Source organism: Asparagus officinalis, chromosome 3 (genome assembly GCF_001876935.1).
Source record: "Asparagus officinalis chromosome 3, Aspof.V1, whole genome shotgun sequence".
NCBI lineage: Eukaryota > Viridiplantae > Streptophyta > Magnoliopsida > Asparagales > Asparagaceae > Asparagus > Asparagus officinalis.
The window spans coordinates 112,682,750-112,700,851 of record NC_033796.1 but is presented as its reverse complement, the minus strand read 5'-3'; the positions used below and the strand labels follow the sequence as shown (position 1 = coordinate 112,700,851).

Here is an 18,102-nt window from a genome sequence, read left to right as displayed (position 1 = left end):
TGAGCCGCATGGTCGTCAAATGTGCTCGGTTCCAGATTCGCCTGAATGATCGGCTCGCCTGCACGAGTTGAGATCAATTAGAATAGCGAAAATTCGCCTTCCACCCAACTCGCATGCCCGAGTCCGAAGTCGAATCCGCCTGCAAACCTCAAGGCCGCCAGTATAGCTGGATATCCGCTACCCCACGTGCTGAGATGGGCCTTCCCATCTCTCTCTGCCCAAAGGGAGAGGGCACAGTACTCCAAGACCGTCAAACGGCCGCTCACAGCACGCACAGTACGAAGGACTGGACAGGTGTCGAGTCGACCTGAATAGTCATAAATGTGACTCACCTCGGCTGTCTGAGTCAGGAGACGGATCCGCCAGCATTCGGCGAACTGTCCAAACCCACTCGAGTGCCAGGAACGTGCTTTCCCGCCTCTCTGGGCCTGAAGAGAGAGGACACGGTACTCTAGGCCCGTCGAATAGCCGCCTACAGTACGAGTGAGCAGACAGGTGTCAAAGCAGCCTACACCCTCATAAATACGGCTCACCTCAGTTGTCCAAGTGAGGGGCGAGAGCCGCCGGCGCTCGTTAGTTGGTCAGATCCACGCAAGCATCTGACAGCCGTTGTCACGCATACGAGGAAGGGATTTCCCACTCCTACGTAACGTGATGCAGAGCCCAGCTCTTCGAATGACCACTAGCGGTATGAATGAACAGCAGGATGTCTCCGAACAATGTATGGTCACATCCCATAATTCAAGGAGTAGTCAAGCTGTCCTTCTTCCATTTAAAAGCCTCTTCCAGCAAACTTTGAGAGAGGTCGAAAAACTTGGAGAAAAGCAGTTGAGACCAAGCTGTTCGCATAATCTTTGTGTTACAGCACCACTGCCTAGTTCCGAGCTCCGATCGCCGATGAACTAAGCAGACCCGAACTCTAGCTTCTACTGTGTACTGAAGCTCTCCAGCAACTTCGATCGAACGGTCCAAGGGAAGCAGACTCGACATGAGCATCGAGCGAAGCATCCTATAGCCACCTAAAGTCCCCACACAAAACAAAGAGGGCATTCCCTCTGCTTCTGTTGTAAACATTTGATTATTAGTTTATAATAAGCTTTCTTATCAATACAAACTTCTGTTGTAAACATTTGATTATTAGTTTATAATAAGCTTTCTTATCAATACAAACGAAACTCCCTATTCTCCGGAAATCAAATTACACCCTACAGCGACTCGATCAGCTCTTTGCCTGGTTTATGAGTTAGCACCGACTCAGAATCCAGGTCGACAATTTCAATGCCAACCATGGCATCGGCGGGTTTAGTCGACCCTGTCACCTCCTCATTCACCGGAGGAATAAGGGGATCTTTAGTGACGACCTTATCCCCTTCCCTGGCTTGAGTGCCCAATTGCTCTTCGAGTGGCCCTTGTTTTGAAGCAGGGCTAACTCTGGGTGCCTCAGCAACTTGTGTTGCAGCTGTTTGGTGGCTAAGTCTAGTTGCCAGTTTCTTAGTACTTCTTCCCTTTGCCAGTCGGGCGGCCATTTCACTGATCCGAGATCTCAGGTCGGATGTTTCTTCAGGGTTTAGATATCCCTTCGGCCTCTTTTGGGGTCTAGCAATAGGCCCCGACTCCTCATCTTTGGATCTTGCATCCTGACTTCCAGCGAGAGGGAGTGTTAGCATGTTTGCCCGAGTTTGATCAGCCTCAGTAGGCAAGACATAAGAGATGAGTGCCACCCGAAGTGATGCCGAGTCAAAGAGGTTGCCTCTCTCTCTAGATCCAATATAGGATTGGATCTTCCCAAGTTGTAGTCTTTCCTCAACTTCAAGAGGACTGGGTTTCGACACATCTTTATTGATCTCAGGCCATTCCGAGCATGAAAGAATCTCATCAGCTCCTTCAACCCATAAGAAATGTCATTTCCAGTCCCTATTGGACTCTGGAGCGTCGGAGACAAACTTGAAGTTGCTTGTATAATAAAAGAAGAAATGCGGATCCTTTTTGGTTGACTTAATGCCAACCAAGTAGCCGAACAAGTTCATGGTGGGCAGAACACATACCCGGAAGCAGATGACTATGAAAGCCATTAGAATCCACATTGCATTCGGGGGAAGTTGAGAGGGAGAGATCCCCAAAGCATCTCACACCTCCCTTAGGAAGGGATGGAGAGGCAGTCGGAGTCCCTGATCAAGATGGGCCAAATATAATGGCGCTCTGTTGGGACCATGACGATATACTGGTTCATCTCCCTTAGGAACCATCAGCTTGAGATCCCTGGGAATATCATACATGCTGTAGAACCTCTCAAGGTTCCCAGCAAAGACTTTTGAATGGATGGGATCCCTGGGAATATCATACATGCTGTAGAACCTCTCAAGGTTCCCAGCAAAGACTTTTGAATGGATGGGACGAAGAAGGTTAATCCTTTCTTTGTTGCGACCAACGATCGAGCTCTGAGAAGCCATGGCAAGTTCTTGGAGAGAAGAAAGCTTTGAAAAAGAAGAGAAACGCTACGAAGATTAGAGCGAATGATGATAATGTTCTTATTCCTTTCTCGTAAAGTTATTTTATAGCTTTCAATCTCTGGGTGGACTTAACTTGATGGTCGTCACTTTTTGAAACGAACGGAGGAGATTCACGCCATAATTCCAAGCGTTTTGAATTTCAAGATTTTAAACGTCACATCCCTCCTGAGGTCCCACGTCGCGTTTTAAAGAATCAAAGCGTCATCATTAAATCTCTGCAAACCGACAAATTGTTGCATCATATCGGATAATAATGGTCACATCCTCTCAAAAATATAAAATAAAGAGAGAGAAGAATAACCTAGTGAGCCGACATCTTAACCAACCAGACTAGTCGACACCCCCTCTGACAGCACAAGAGGCGATATCAGTCGGCTCAGAGTAGTTAGTAAATCTCTACAAGTTTACAAAGAAGACAACTCATTCAACAAAAAATTTGAGACTTCACAAAATCGGGAGAGCAAAAGATTTTTCATTCATTGATCAAGTATTTACAAAGTATGAGATTTACAAGATAATTATGAAAGAATTCCTATAAAACCTATTGAACATTCGTTCTAGTTCATGGAGTCGGAGGTGGGGAACTCTTGGGAGTAGTCGGCGGAGGAGACAATCGACCCTGCTCTTCATCTGAATCCTCTTTAGTCTCACCAGGGTCGAATCCTCCTCCAAGCGCCTCCAATTCCTCCAGCTCTCCTAAGCAGTTGTTGACCATAGACAGATATCGAAAGCGATTGGGGATACTTTTCAGATCGGTCGGGAGCTGAGCCAATAGGTGTTCGTATCCAGCCTTGCAAGCTAAAGTCACCTCTGTTTTCCCAAGCAGGCTTTCACGATAAGTGTCGATAATATCTTGATGATAAGTATCGAGGATCTTCGGCTATGCTTGTCAACAATGTCTTGCTGGTAGGATTCGGACTTGAGGTGTGCGATCTCTTCTTGAAGATTGACAATTATTATATGCTCTTCGTCCAACTGACGCTTGGCATACGCCGTTGCCTCCTTCTCTGCTCGAGCCAATACCTCAGCACGATCCCTTTCCTAAAGCGCTTCATGTAACTTCTCTCTAAGCTTAGCGACTTCAGAAGTATTGGAGGCGGATCCTTCGACAACTTATTGTCGACTTATTTTCTCATTGGCCCTTAGTAATTCCACCTCCCCAAGAAGCTTATGGTACTCGGTCCACACTTGTTCTACTCGGCCATACATCTCATTCTCCAATATGGCTCCTCGAATGAAGTAGCTGCGGAGGGCCTGATGAAGACCGAGGTCGGGCACCTTCTCCAAATACTTCTCATCTTCAGGGAGGAGGAATTGTTCAACTGCCCTAGAGTGGATTCGATGAGATCCAAGGACGGTCCCCCGAGTATCGAGGTGACGTTCAGCTTCATAGCGGAACTCTGGTGTGGGTTCCATCCCATACTTAGCACCAGATGAAGAAAGTCCAATAAGGCACATTCTTATCTTGTCCCATTCTCCCTTGTCCATGTCGGAGAACATATGAGGAAAATGATATTTTGGACCATCAGAAGGTCCCGTCTATTCATGAGCCAGCTCCTTTCCCCGTCGAGTCGACTCCTAATGATGACCTGACGACTGCTCTCCAGCCTGCATCCTCTCCCTAGCCATCTTTTCTAGAGAGGCCTCAAATGATTCTTTCAAGATCGCTTTCTCTCTCAAGTCGCCCAATGGGACGATATCAGTCTGCCTCTCTTCCTCCCTTGCCTGAAACATTCCTTCAGTCTCTCTTTTCCTTCTCTTATGAGTGAGGGAAGCAGCACCTTCTTCAACAACCGATCGTGCCCCTAAAGAGTGAAAATCTTCACGGAGACGTTTAGCCAGCCTAATAGATGGCTCCCCCTGGGAATCGACTGGCCTAGCTGCGGGCACTATAGCCACCTCCATTGATCCAGTGATGAGGACCATAGCCCTATCTATATCTCGAGCAGTCGCCAGCTCAACTGACACTCTAGTCATACGCAAAACTAGCCTATCGATCAGATCTTCAAAATGGCGAGAGCCTGGCTCAACTGACACTCTAGTCATACGCAAAACTAGCCTATCGATCAGATCTTCAAAATGGCGAGAGCCTGTAAATTCCTTGATTAAATCAAGCTGGTCTTTCTCTTCCAAAGATAGTGAGCCCTTGGCAAGAGCATCTCTCTTTATCTCGGGCCATTCAGAGCATCTCATCTCTAGATCATCCCTAATCACCCACACAAACTTCTCCTTCCAATCTTTGTGTGAATCCGGAAGATCTGCGATCAATTTGAACTTTCCTATCATTTGCAAATGATAATGGGGCTCCTTCTGATTTACCTTTATAGCCACCAGATGAGCAAAGATCTTCAGAGTAGGCCTTATTGCCAACCAATGACATATTACCGCAAACGCCACAACAATGGCTATGGCTTTCAGTTTTATTTGTGCAGGCGAGACTCCTAATGTCTCAAACAGTTGTTTCAAAAACGGAGGCAGGGGTAACCTCAAACCGCACTCTATATGTCTCAAGTAGAGAGGATGTCGTTCAGGTCCATGATCGAAAACTACCTCTGAACTCGTCGGGAGAAGCAGCTCGTATCCAGCAGGGATGTCAAACTTCTTAGATATCATCCTCAATTGGGACAAGGTCACTTTAGAATGAATATTTTCCAAAAAATTCTGACGATCAACCGCTTCTAAAACCATGGAAGAAGAACGAGCAAAAGGACAAGAGAAATTAGGGAAGAAGAGGAACAGTTGATCGAAAGAGAATTTGAAAGGGTGATAGCGGCGCTTGAGGATTTTATATACAAATATAAAAAACTCATGCTTTACAACTGTCAAGATTCCAGCCGTTGGATTCAATTGTCTCTTATGGTTAGGATCTGTCCTCAGAATTCAAAATTCTCCTGAAAGACGAAGCACGCCCACTTTCTTTTACCTCGAAGAACCCGTAATATACCAAGAGAGCAACCCTGCCACAATTATGATGATGCTCGCTGATGTCAAATAGTACAGTTCTTTAAATGCGACCATCTCTTCTCCTATTCACCCTTTGATTATTTTATTTCACTTGGACTTAGCTCAAGCCAACTCCCAGCAAAAGGGGCTAACTATTACAGGGCATATCTGTTCCACGAATATATGATAAGATTAGTCAGTATCTCGACCAGCCAAGCACACCAACATTCTAGTATCGACACGAGAAACAATGATAATCGATACGAGACACCTTGACATCCCAGACGAGCTGATATCTCGACCAACGGCAGAAATAGCCAGAGATCAGCTAGCAATCCGACTCAGCCAAACAGACAAGTCGACATTTATCAACATCGACCCAAAACGCGGTACCCATCGGCCCTCTCGCAACAGATAACTCGCCAGAAGCCTAGTCGACCCAGTCAGCCAACACTATAACTCGCCAGAAGCCTAGTCGACCCAGTCAGCCAACACTCCTTCATGTCGACTCGAAAGGCGGATGAATCTTCACTCCTCTCAACAAGTCGACTCTCCTCGCAAGTCCCATCATGAGGGACATTACTTCTCCAGCGAAGCTAGAAGATAATTCCGCCAAAGCTTATCCATTCTAACAACAAGTCACATCATGTCTACTCATAGACCATGCGTCATCACGCCCCTATCAGCCCACGATCGCTCCTCAAATCGAGGCCGAAGTGATCTTCCTCCTGTCACCAGCCGACACATGTCAAGTAAAGGATGACTCGCCTTCTAGCTCATACTTTGTCACCGCTATTTGATCTTCCTCCTGTCGCCAGCCGACACATGTCGGGCAAGAGATGACCCAACTTCCAGCTCACCCCTCACCACCGTCTTACTGTGCACTCATGAAGTGACCAATCTACCCTTGACATCCTCTATAAATACATGTACTATTCGAGCTAGAAAAAGGTTCGAAAACTAAAACCCCTAAAGGTACACACTGCGCAAGAACACATAGTTCTTCTTTAACTCTACTCAAGTTCATCAACTGACTTAATCGTCGGAGGTATCACGGGGGAACTCAGCCCCATCCTCTTACGACCTTTTTTGTGTGCAGATTGCCCATTCACCCTAACAGTAGAGCAAGGTATAAAGTTGATGAAGAAAGTGGCCCCTCCTCTTTTTACAAATCCTGTGATTCCAATTGGTTGTGTGATATTCGACATTAACACCTACATAATTATAATTTATAAAAGAACTCCTATATTACAAAAATATCATACACCTTTTAAAAGTATAGGTTTAGGAAAATCTTTTCATGGTAAATATTACCCATAATTTTTTAAAAAAGAACATAACTCATTAAAAATCTATTAAATTTGAAATTTACAAAAAAACACACTAGTACATTGCAAATTACCCCTCTAAAGTTTAAAAATTTTTAATATTTTTTTTTGTAATTCCTTGATTTTAATGTACTGTTTAATAATTTTTTGTATTTCCAAATTACAAAATTTAGGGTGTTTTTTAACACTTTCCAAAACTTGTGAGAGTATTTATTTTGCAGTTTTCTAAATTTTTGTTGTGTTTTCAGTGTAATGCACATATACATCAATTAATGTTGATATTGAAGAATAAGTCGTTCTTTAGATTATTAGACCATAATTAAGTGTGCACATCACTACTCTTAGGCAGTATAGTTTATACATGCAAAAAATTTTAGACAATCTATATAGTGGTTAAAAAGATTTTGACTTTAATTTACTATTTTTTTCAAATTATATTTAATGTGAACCCACCATATAATTTTGACTATGGTCATCATAAATTTAATTCGTTTGATTGGTTGTCTATATACGTATATAGACTATAGATTACTTTACTTTCTCACATGAACTAATATTTGGTGGTTAATAATTTAAAATATTACTTTGAATTTAATATAGAGAGGAGCTCTAATAACATTTATTTATTTACCTACAACATAATACAATCTCAATTCCTATTTTTTACTAGAGATTTATTCCATAGTTACGCGTGTCAAATTAGTAATTAAATAATAATTATTTATGTTTTAATTAGGAGGATTGTAGTTGGTCACTCACTATAAAATTTTTATGAAAATATATACCTTACTTTCTATAGCTATCTGCACTACCCATGTATATTTTATAAATTAGTTCTTAATTTGACATATTAAATTATTTTTCCTTTGTAGAAATTTCTTCTTTGACTTTTAGACTGTGTAATCACTATATCAACATTCTAACATAGAAAGTGCCTCACTCTAAATGGCTTCAAGTCAATGTTTGAGGTGCACTGAAGTATATACCATTGCTACTATGTGTATATATTTTTTAAGAAAATTAAGTCAACACTTTTTAAATAGAAGAGAGTATTCTAACCTCCGATATTATAAAAACTAAATATAGTCAATTGAATGATTAGCAAATGAGAACTTACATCAGAAAAGAATGAATAATAAGATAAAGAGAAAGGTAATAGCATTGCCAACAATACTACCAATAGCAAACAAGAATATAAAAGTTAAACCTTTTTTGTTTAACCCAACTACTGGTTATAAGCATCGATGTTTCCATATATATATATACTTTATAATTTATTAAAAAGGATCATTTATCTTATATAATAAAATTGATTTAATACTGAATAGTAATATCGTTGTAATAGTATCGTTAGGGAAAATTCTTTATGAAACAGTGTGTTCTTTATGATATATGAGCTATGCACTCCAAATTCTTGTGTCTTTTATAGAGACAAAAAGTTTGAATACGAGTCTCTAACATTTTGTTCTCACAACAACAAAATCCACTTAGCAGATGTGGAAATTTTTGATGAGTTATATGTCCTATATACAATACATGGTGAAATATATCATATTCTGTCTGTTCTCAGTTTGCAAGAAAATAATTCTTCATACATCCAGTTTTAGTTTTATGACACAGAGAATACTTAGCAGATGTGGAAATTTTTGATGAGTTATATGTCCTATATACAATACATGGTGAAATATATCATATTCTGTCTGTTCTCAGTTTGCAAGAAAATAATTCTTCATACATCCAGTTTTAGTTTTATGACACAGAGAATGAGCTATTAAATTGAATGAGAAATTAGATAATATAAATATGAGTGAAACCACAAATAAAAGTTAATGTGAATATGAGTCAAACCATAACTAAAAGTTTAATGGACATATTGTAAATAAATTCATATGCAAAATTTCTTTGCGAAGTGAATGATCACCCATCTTTTGAAGACTTTAAGATACTAAGAAATAGAGATGTTGTGCTAGATTAATGTGTTTGTAAGTCATAAATAGTAGATTACGTGGCCACAGTCTGGGTTGAAGGAAACAATGACAACATTTCATTTGAGAGAGAGATTATTGAGCTGATGATCAATCCCACAAAAAAAAACTTCGTTTTTCTTTTTTATTTTTTACTCTATTTTTATCAATTTAAATAATCATGATATTCAACCACGTGTATTGCACGTGCATCTTAACTAGTAAATTAAAAATCATAAGGCGTCACAAGGACACCATTTTAAAACGACGGCTTCTATGGGGAAAAAAACCGTAAGCAAAATCTAGTCCAACCCAGGCCGGTTTTGAAATTGCCAAAAAACAGGCTTTTACATATACAATTGGGCCCAAAACGTAGCCAGAGGCCATCACTCGGTGACTAGCACCCATAATTGGACGGACGGGCAATAAAAGTCGCACGATCTTTCTCTCTGCCAAAACCCACCGTTAGATCAGTAGATTATAAAGAAAACCCTGAAAAGATCACCTGAACCTTATATATATATAATAATAACGGCGCATCGAGATCCTAGGGTTTTTATCCATAACGCAAGTTACATAACGTTTTATATCCTAGGTTATTTTGTCAATGGCTTGGATTGCTTTTAAAAAAATCGAACGGCTGTGATTGAGTTGCTTATACATTCAACAAAACCCTAAACTGAAGCGCCGCCATCCCAATATCACAAATCACATATAAATATTCTCTTGAACGCGAACGAAGCCCTCCCCTTCTCCTGGATCTCCCTTCCCGTCGTAACAGCTTCGCGGGAGGGTATCTTCCTTCACTCCCAAATCTTGATCCCATCCTCTCCATCGGAAAACCACTCGCTCGCAAGAATACCACCAGCGGTTTTCCGGCCATCAGGTAAAAATTACATCTTGGTGTTATTATTTTTATTTTATTTTTGAAGAAAAAGATGATACCTTTCCTAAAATGCCCGCCTGTTAGGTTAAATTCACTGCTGAAAGGTTGATTTGTTGTTAGGTTAAAATTTCTGCTGTTAGGTTAAATTTTTTGTTAAGGTGAGCTTGTTTTTCTTCACGAAATTTGATCTAACCTGGCCGAAATTATTTATTGCTTTTGTGGTTTCTACTCTCGCGCTCGCCTCCGCCACGCTCAGACCCTAGCCTTTGAGAGGAAACAGCAGCAGGAGAGGCAGTAAACATGGCGGTTGGGTAAGGATCTCATCGCTCTTATCATTCCTCTGCTGTTTTCTCTGGTCTCTCACATTTGCGTCTGTTGTTTACAGTAAGAACAAGAGGATTTCTAAGGGTAAGAAGGGAGGGAAGAAGAAAGCGTAAGTCTTTTCATGTTATATCTGAAATTTGTCTTGGATAATTCTGAGATTTGATTTTGCGAAAGGTGAATTTTTTTTATCCTTTGTATTTATTCTGAATGATTTGTTGGCAGTGTTGATCCTTTTGCGAAGAAGGATTGGTATGATATCAAGGCTCCATCAGTGTTCAATACGAGGAACATTGGGAAAACCCTGGTCTCAAGGACTCAAGGAACCAGGGTGAGTTTGGATATTTATTTCCTAGACTTTGATGCAGAATTAAATAGCATACCATGATTTAATTGGTTTATTTTAGTATTTTTTATTTTTTATCAGCTAACTAGATAGTAGAATTAAGTTCATTCAGCCTGATTTCAAGCTTTTGTTTGAAAACTGCCCCTGTACTATGCTATTTGGAGGATGGTGGCAGATATCTATAGAACTTAGATTTGGTGAAACTCAAAAGAAGTTTAATGTAAACTTCAATTTTTCAGTTAGATTGGCTAAAATAAACCCGATTCTTGGCTATGTTACTACTAATTTGATGCTTTCTCAGCTTGTGTCCATGGTATTAACCCACAGAAATTTGTACTGTATATGAAATGTTAGGATTAGTGGTTGGGCGTTTGCTCCTTTTGCTCACTTGTTCAGATGTATTGGGAGACTGGTCTCAATTGAATGCCAAAGTACTGTAATTTTTTATTTCTTTTTTACTCAATTTTACAATGCAATAAACAATAAAGTCGAAAATATTCCCAATTTCAAGGAGTCCTTCCAAACAAAAACATCTTGCTGATTAAGCTGTGATTTCTTTTCATTAATAACATGATCCTTGCTTTCCTTTGTCTTTTTATTTATAAATCTATAATTTTTTTTTTCCGATTAATGAGTTTGGGCTCAGCCCATCATCTCTAATATTATGCTGCAAACTCTATTGGTATTCGATCAACTTTTTATTTTGCAATTTGCATTTGTCTCACTAGTGTTTGGAGTCAAATAATTCTCTTCATTTTCTATCTATTGATTATATTCTCTTCCACAATTCAATTTGCAGCCAGCCCTCTTATCTGGTTCTTCACTTCTCTGAACTGCATTTTAAACTGTCTATCCATGCATTTCATTTGACTCGTCTAATGAGTTTGATGCGCATCTATTATGTGTGCACATCTGATGTCCCATGTCATCAATGACAATTGACTAGTTAGGACTAGTTAGTGTCCATCCTCTATTGAATTATACATGCATCAAGAAATTTCTGTCACTTTCTTTCATGAAAGAAACCAAATGCTTAACATATTAACCTTTGTGTGATGGTATCCTTGATCTGTTGTCTTTACATCATGGTGTTACATATAATTCTATTGTTGCTTTTAAATTATTAATCAATCAAATACGCTTTTTGCACGATTTTTTCTTTTTTTATGTTCTAAGGTGTTCCTTTGCTTAGTATCTATTCCTGGAGCAATGATTTTTCTTCACTGGTGAAGCCTTCTATAGGTCATTGATTGTATATCTTTATGCATTCATTGTCTGACTTTTTATTGATTGTTTTCAATTACGAGATTGTGGTATCGCGCCTACTGCAGTCCACTTGCTTGTATCTTTACTTTTTGTAGTAAAATATTGTCTCTGTTATTTAGATTGCTTCAGAGGGTCTCAAGCATAGGGTGTTCGAAGTATCCCTTGCAGATCTCCAGACTGATGAGGATCAGGCTTACAGAAAGATTCGCCTTCGCGCAGAGGACATTCAAGGAAAGAACGTCCTTACCAATTTCTGGGTAAGTATATATTATCAGAGTACCCCATGTTCAACTTATATTTAATAATCTCTTGATGACACTTGCGTTACATTATTCTTTCTAGGGTATGGACTTTACTACCGACAAGCTTAGGTCGCTAGTAAGGAAGTGGCAGACATTGATCGAGGCTCATGTTGATGTGAAAACCACTGACAACTACACATTGAGGATGTTCTGCATTGCATTCACAAAGAGACGCCCAAACCAGGTGAAGCGCACTTGCTATGCCCAGTCGAGCCAGATCAGACAGGCAATATTCTTACTTTTACTGCCAATGGCTTCCAACAGTTTTCTATCTATGGTTCATTGTTTAACCTGTTTCTTTCTTTACCAGATTCGTCGCAAGATGAGGGAGATTATGTTAAATCAAGCTTCATCCTGTGACCTGAAAGAGTTGGTTGCAAAGTTCATTCCTGAGTCAATTGGGAAGGAAATTGAGAAGGCAACTTCGGGTATTTACCCTCTCCAGAATGTGTTTATCCGCAAAGTTAAAATCCTGAAGGCACCCAAGTTTGATCTTGGCAAACTTATGGAGGTAAGAAGAAGGAAATTAAAAGATTCGAGTTATTTGTGAAATGAATTTTAATAATTTAGATTTGACTTATTTGTGAAATGAATTTTAATAATTTGCATATACTTTACTTGTTTAGGTCCATGGTGACTATAGCAAGGAGGATATTGGTGCTAAGGTGGACAGGCCTGCCGAGGACACTCCTATGGAAGGGGAACAACAAGAGATCGTTGGTGCTTAGATTTAGTCATGGTGATCTTTTCATTTTTCTTATGCTGAGTTGCTTAGTGACCTGACTAGTTTATTATGTTTGGGCATGTTTAATTAATGACTATAAAGATCATGAATTTTACTGCAAGTAGTAGTTGTTGAACTTGGAATATATTTCTTTGGAATTTGCTTGTTGATGCTGTGCGTGCGCGAGTTGATATTTTGGCCTTTTCCATTGACGTATCTGTTGACTGAATTCATCAATTTTGTGATGGGTTTCTCTATCACTGGTTATGAATTGCTGTCGTGGCTATCCTTTATATTATTTTATGGAAAAGAAATTACGTATGTCTGTGGTGGTACACTCGCCTAATTTCAGATTCGGTTTAGTTGTAGTACATGATTCTTCGATTATACTATCCTGAATTTTCTTGTCAGAGTTAGATTCTGTCAAATCTACGACCTGGTTAACGGTTTCCTCAATAATGGATTTTGATTCCGTTATAGGCGGCTTATTGATTCTAACTCTGAACGGAGTTGTACAGACTGTAGCAACGTGCCCATATCATTGACAATTGTAACACTAAATTATTAGGCTAAGTTTGGAGAGATCTCTCTTTGATTTCTGGCCATTGGGATCGACTCTAGACTGGGAGTAACTAGGGTTAAATTGACTCGGAGGCTAACTAGAGGTAGTGGCACGAGAAGACTGGGAGAATGAGTTCGAAAATCCTGACTCCTATGAGATTGGTGGAATTTGGCTTCATCTAGATCTAGAACTAAGGCGTAAGCTCTCTTAAGGGTGCCTACTCCTCGAGCAAAGAGTTCGGTTTGGAGGTCACTTCTTAATCCGGGTCAAAACTTTGATAAGACTTTCATTGGTGTCTCTTGCTCAATGGTGCTGCATCGAGTAAACAATTTATCAAATTGAGCAACATACTCTTTTGCAGATTTGGTTCCCTGAGTAAGATAATGCCACTTATCTAGTAATCTATAAATAAATGATGGCGGGAGATATTTTCGTTTCAGTTCGTCGGCCATTTCTCGCCAAGTAAAAATTGGTAACTCACCTCTAATATGCCTTATCATTTCAAAGTTGGACCAATATTGGTAGGCGAGTCCAGTGAGCTTCATTGTGGCAAACTTGACTTTTTGGGATTCCGTTAGGGCGTACCAATCGAAGTAGTGCTCCATGCTCTTTAGTTAGTCAAAGAAAGTTTATGGGTCGAGCTTTCCATCAAAGGTTGGTGGATCAGACACAAGTTGAGGTGGGGGTCGATGAACGATGTACCCATGACCTTGGGTGGGTATCCATAGCCTTGACCTCGAGGCGTAGTTGTAACCCGCATTTCTTCTAACCTAGCACGTCTCTTGTTTGTGTTATTCAGGGTCTCGCGGGTAGCTTTGCTCTCATGGGTTAAGTTACTTATTTGTCCGTTTAACCTAGCGATTTGCTTAAGTAGTTCGGATAATTCGGGATTTGTACTGCCTGGCATGTTGGCCTCACTAGTTGATCCACTTGACTCTCCTAAATTGATAGGGTAGACCTGTGCGAGTGGGCATGTACTAACTAGATGAGATGAATGGTGTGGACAAACAACTAAATGAAATGACTATTTTTTTAAATAAAGACTCAACTAATCTAAAATAAAATAAAAATTTCCTAACCTAAAACCATGCTCTGATACCAAAATGATGCGAAACGGGGGAGGGGGTCTATCAGAATCAATGATTTAATTTGAACAACACACAGTTTCGCCAAAATTCATGATATTCAGTAGGAAATTAATTTCGAAACGATTAATACGACATATGAATTTTAACAAGATTTGCAACGATAATCATGAACAATTCCAATCTCGATCAATATAATCGTAGTATTCATTATCATTGTACCAGTTCCACAATCAATATCAATTTTTCAACAGTCACATGTTCAATTGCTCTCAACTCATAAAAACTAATCTAAGTAACGAATATATGATAATAGTTTAGAGATAAGATACTCATGCGATTAACTAACCAAATGAGATAAACAGAAAAATAAAGAGAGCGAAACTTTAAATTGTTAGTTGTTACTCCCCACAATTTAAAGCTTTAAATTGTTAGTTGTTACTCCCCACAATTTAAAGCTGCATAGTTTGTAACGTGCACCTTTAGCGACAAGCTGCTACAAGTAAATAAATCAGAATTAAAGGGGAAAAAAATATTTGACCCTGAAAGAAAGCAAAGGAGTCTGAGAATCATACAACACCTTATTTAACGATATATTAATAACTCAAAATTTCCCTCCAAATTAGTTTGGGAATTTGCACATGGGATATTTTCTAAAAGAAGTTTAAATATAGGATAACAATCTTCTGCTTTTTCCGATACTAGTTCTAATGCACGTGCATTGCACGTGGCCGGTATATATTTTGAGTTTATTTCTTGAATTTATTGCAAACATAGCCTTTGTTGTGTCACTCAATTGCAAGAGACATCATGTTGTTCTAATTGTGGCAAAATAGACCTCTTATAGTCTTACTTAGTGTAAATTGACACCGTGAAGTATTGACCCATGTGCGAATACACTTCGTAGTGAATTAATCTTAGATAATTTAAATTCAATAAGAGCATCTCTAATGGTACTCCATTCCTCTATAAATGGAGTACCATTGGCTCCAATGGTACAACTGTAGCACCCTCTATATTAAGAGGGTGCTACAGTAACCCTCTATATTTGAAGGGTTTGGGCTCATATAGAGGGATCCCTCTAAAATACTATTCATATATTTTAATTCCAATTTTGCCTTCCCATCTTATTTATAACTTTTCATAAATACCAATTGTATCCTTGAATATAATTAAACTAATTATTTAACTTAATATAATTTTAAATTTACTCGTCTATTTTAAATAAATATTATATCATTGAAATTGTTTTGCCAAAACCTTCAAAATGAGACTAATATTTAATACTTTTAATCTTAATTTCAAATTTATCATTATGAAATGTTGAAGTACAAAAAAATTAAAATACATCAAGTTTAAAAAAATTACATTATTCCATTACTATGTCTTTGCCATAAATGTTCAATGAGTGCATTCCGAAGTTCAATGGGGGCGAGGATCACAACTCTTTATCATCAGAATGTAAAAGATTTTGGTGGAGATCAAAGGAGCCAAAGGTCACTCGAAAGTCGTTGGGGCTTAATTAATAAAGTCATAAATAAGTTCAGGGGTTGCATTTGATAGATTGAGCGGCTTAATCCAAGCGGTGCTTCTGAATTAGATATAGTAAGTATCTAACTTTAAATTTATCATATTTTGTTATTATGAAAATTTCTAACTATTTTTATATTAGATTATTAAAGCTAAAGCTCTGTATGAGCAATGATCTAAAGATAAGAAAGAGTTTCAATATGAACACATTTGACATATTCTAAAGGATGCTGAGAAATGGGCTGACCCTACACCTTCAAAGATGACCTTGTCTGGAACCATCTCAAATATCAAATGATCAGAGTCAAACTCAATGGACTGCATTAATCTAATGAGTGATGAACAATCTCCTACCAACGCCTCATCAAGTCGACCCGTTGGAAAACAGGCGAAAAAGGCGAAGAGAAAGATCATCTCCCCATCTGAGTGTGATGTTGATATTCTTAAGAATATCAAAGAAATGCAGGAGAAACGTGAGCTTGGAAGGGAAATCATGGAACAACTAATGATGATGAAATTAAAAAATGATAAGAAAAAGTTAGATCAACGGGTTGTACAATTAGAACATCGCAATCAACTCTTTGCTCAACAGCGTGCACAATTTCGTCTTGAGCGTGATCGTGAGGATAGAGAAATATTATCAATTGATTTGAGTAAGATTGTTGATGTAAGGGAACGTGCATTTTTTGAGAGGAAAAAACAACAAATCATTAGCAGAAATAGCGGTGATTTTCAATTTGATAGTTCAACTCATGTTTCAGGAGGAATTGGATATTGGGGGTCCGTCAGGGTATCAGTACGGCACTGGTAGCTATGGAAATGACCTACCGGAATTTTAGATTGTTGTTACCGTATTTTACTTATATAATGTAATTTTAGTATTTTTGAATGTAGTTCCTTTGGGGCGGGTTATATAGATCCCCACATATTTATTTAGTATCATAATATTTTTATTTTATTATATTAAAATAAACTAATTTAAAAATGACTAAAAATATTCAATATTAATCTTATTTAAAATGTTTCGGCGAGACAGTTCTAAAGGTATAATTTTTGTACAAAAAATGATAAGTTTTAATTATTTTAATTACATCATTAGTTTGTTAATGATAGATTAATTCATATAAATATAGAGTGCACCATTGGAGCGCAACTTTTACAAACCCTCTATATTTGAGGAATCTTGAAGAATATTCTCTTCAAGCCCTCTAAATATAGAGTATACCATTGGAGATGCTCTGAGCTTCTTGTTTTATCCCTCCCCTCCCCTCCTTTACTTACTTGGTCTATGATGAACAGAGGACGGCTTGAGAATGTGTGCGTGTGTGTGCGCGCGCGCGTGTGTTGGGGGGGAGGGGGTGGTGGCGGCGGCGGGGGGGGCTTNTTATCTGTTCTTTGTTTGAGGTCGGGACCCAAAATTACAGCTTAATTAATTTGTTTCGCGTCCTTAATTTGAAACTTGCAAAATGGCAGCGTCCTTTGGGCAAAAAAAAGAAGAAAAAAGAAAAGAAAAAAGAAAGCCCAAAATTGCGTGCCTGGAGCTAGATCCTTCACCCAAAACATTAAGCAGCTAACCGTTGCCAAACAAAATTTGTCAAGCGTTCAGGGTATCAACTCATCACCTCAAACTCTCCGCGGCGACCACGTGCCCCGCACGTCCTCTCCCAAATACTCGCCACGTCTCCTCTCCCTCACGCGTATGATCCGTCCAAATACCATTTCTGCATAAGTACCGTGCACATTAGCTTGCAGTTAAAAGTGGTTTCTGCACGGTGACGCTGTTTTAAAGGGGATTTCAAGCATATATACGTGGACTCCGTGTGCTGATATACTTGATCTGATTAGATTGTAGGTCAGTACACGATGTCAGCGGCGTGGGCCACAAACGCTGCAGCTGGAGGAGGTGCTGGCAAGGCCCAAGGGGCAGCGACTACTACTGCACCTACCGGCAATAACAAGATCACGATCGGCGAGGCTCTGGAGGCTGCTGGATGACTGCAGGAGACAAGCCGGTGGAGCAGAGCGATGCTGCTGTCATACAGGCGGCAGAGGTGAGGGGCCACCGGCATCAACAATATTCTTCCTGGTGGTCTTGCTGCCGCCTCACAATCAGCTGCCGACGCCAATGTCCGCGCCACCACGAAGACTACACTGGGAGATATTCTTGCTGTAATATATATATTTAACTGTTTAACTGATTCGCGTGTGACTCTACTTGAATTGTTCACGCATATATATATATATATGGTTTATAATTTGGGAAATTAACCAATATTTCTACATGTATCTTGATGGTGCAGGACGCAGCGGAGAGGCTTCCCTCGGACAAGACAGT

At 39.4% G+C, this 18,102-nt stretch overlaps 2 protein-coding genes across 2 annotated transcripts in view; both read left to right on the top strand.

The window, feature by feature from the left end:
• LOC109835791 (40S ribosomal protein S3a-like) lies at positions 9,452 to 12,737 on the top strand. Its single transcript, XM_020403819.1, has 8 exons — positions 9,452 to 9,631; positions 9,888 to 9,942; positions 10,017 to 10,064; positions 10,178 to 10,283; positions 11,684 to 11,821; positions 11,907 to 12,092; positions 12,177 to 12,377; positions 12,493 to 12,737. Exons 2-8 carry the CDS (start codon positions 9,932 to 9,934, stop codon positions 12,592 to 12,594), a joined length of 792 nt encoding a protein of 263 aa, XP_020259408.1. The 5' UTR covers positions 9,452 to 9,631; positions 9,888 to 9,931; the 3' UTR covers positions 12,595 to 12,737.
• LOC109832468 (late embryogenesis abundant protein 47-like) overlaps positions 17,577 to 18,102 on the top strand; it is an 835-nt gene continuing 309 nt past the window's right edge. Inside the window, 4 exon segments of the mRNA XM_020399822.1 lie at positions 17,577 to 17,754; positions 17,757 to 17,824; positions 17,826 to 17,936; positions 18,068 to 18,102. Of these exon segments, the coding sequence (XP_020255411.1) occupies positions 17,631 to 17,754; positions 17,757 to 17,824; positions 17,826 to 17,936; positions 18,068 to 18,102 (338 nt within the window). The 5' untranslated portion in view covers positions 17,577 to 17,630.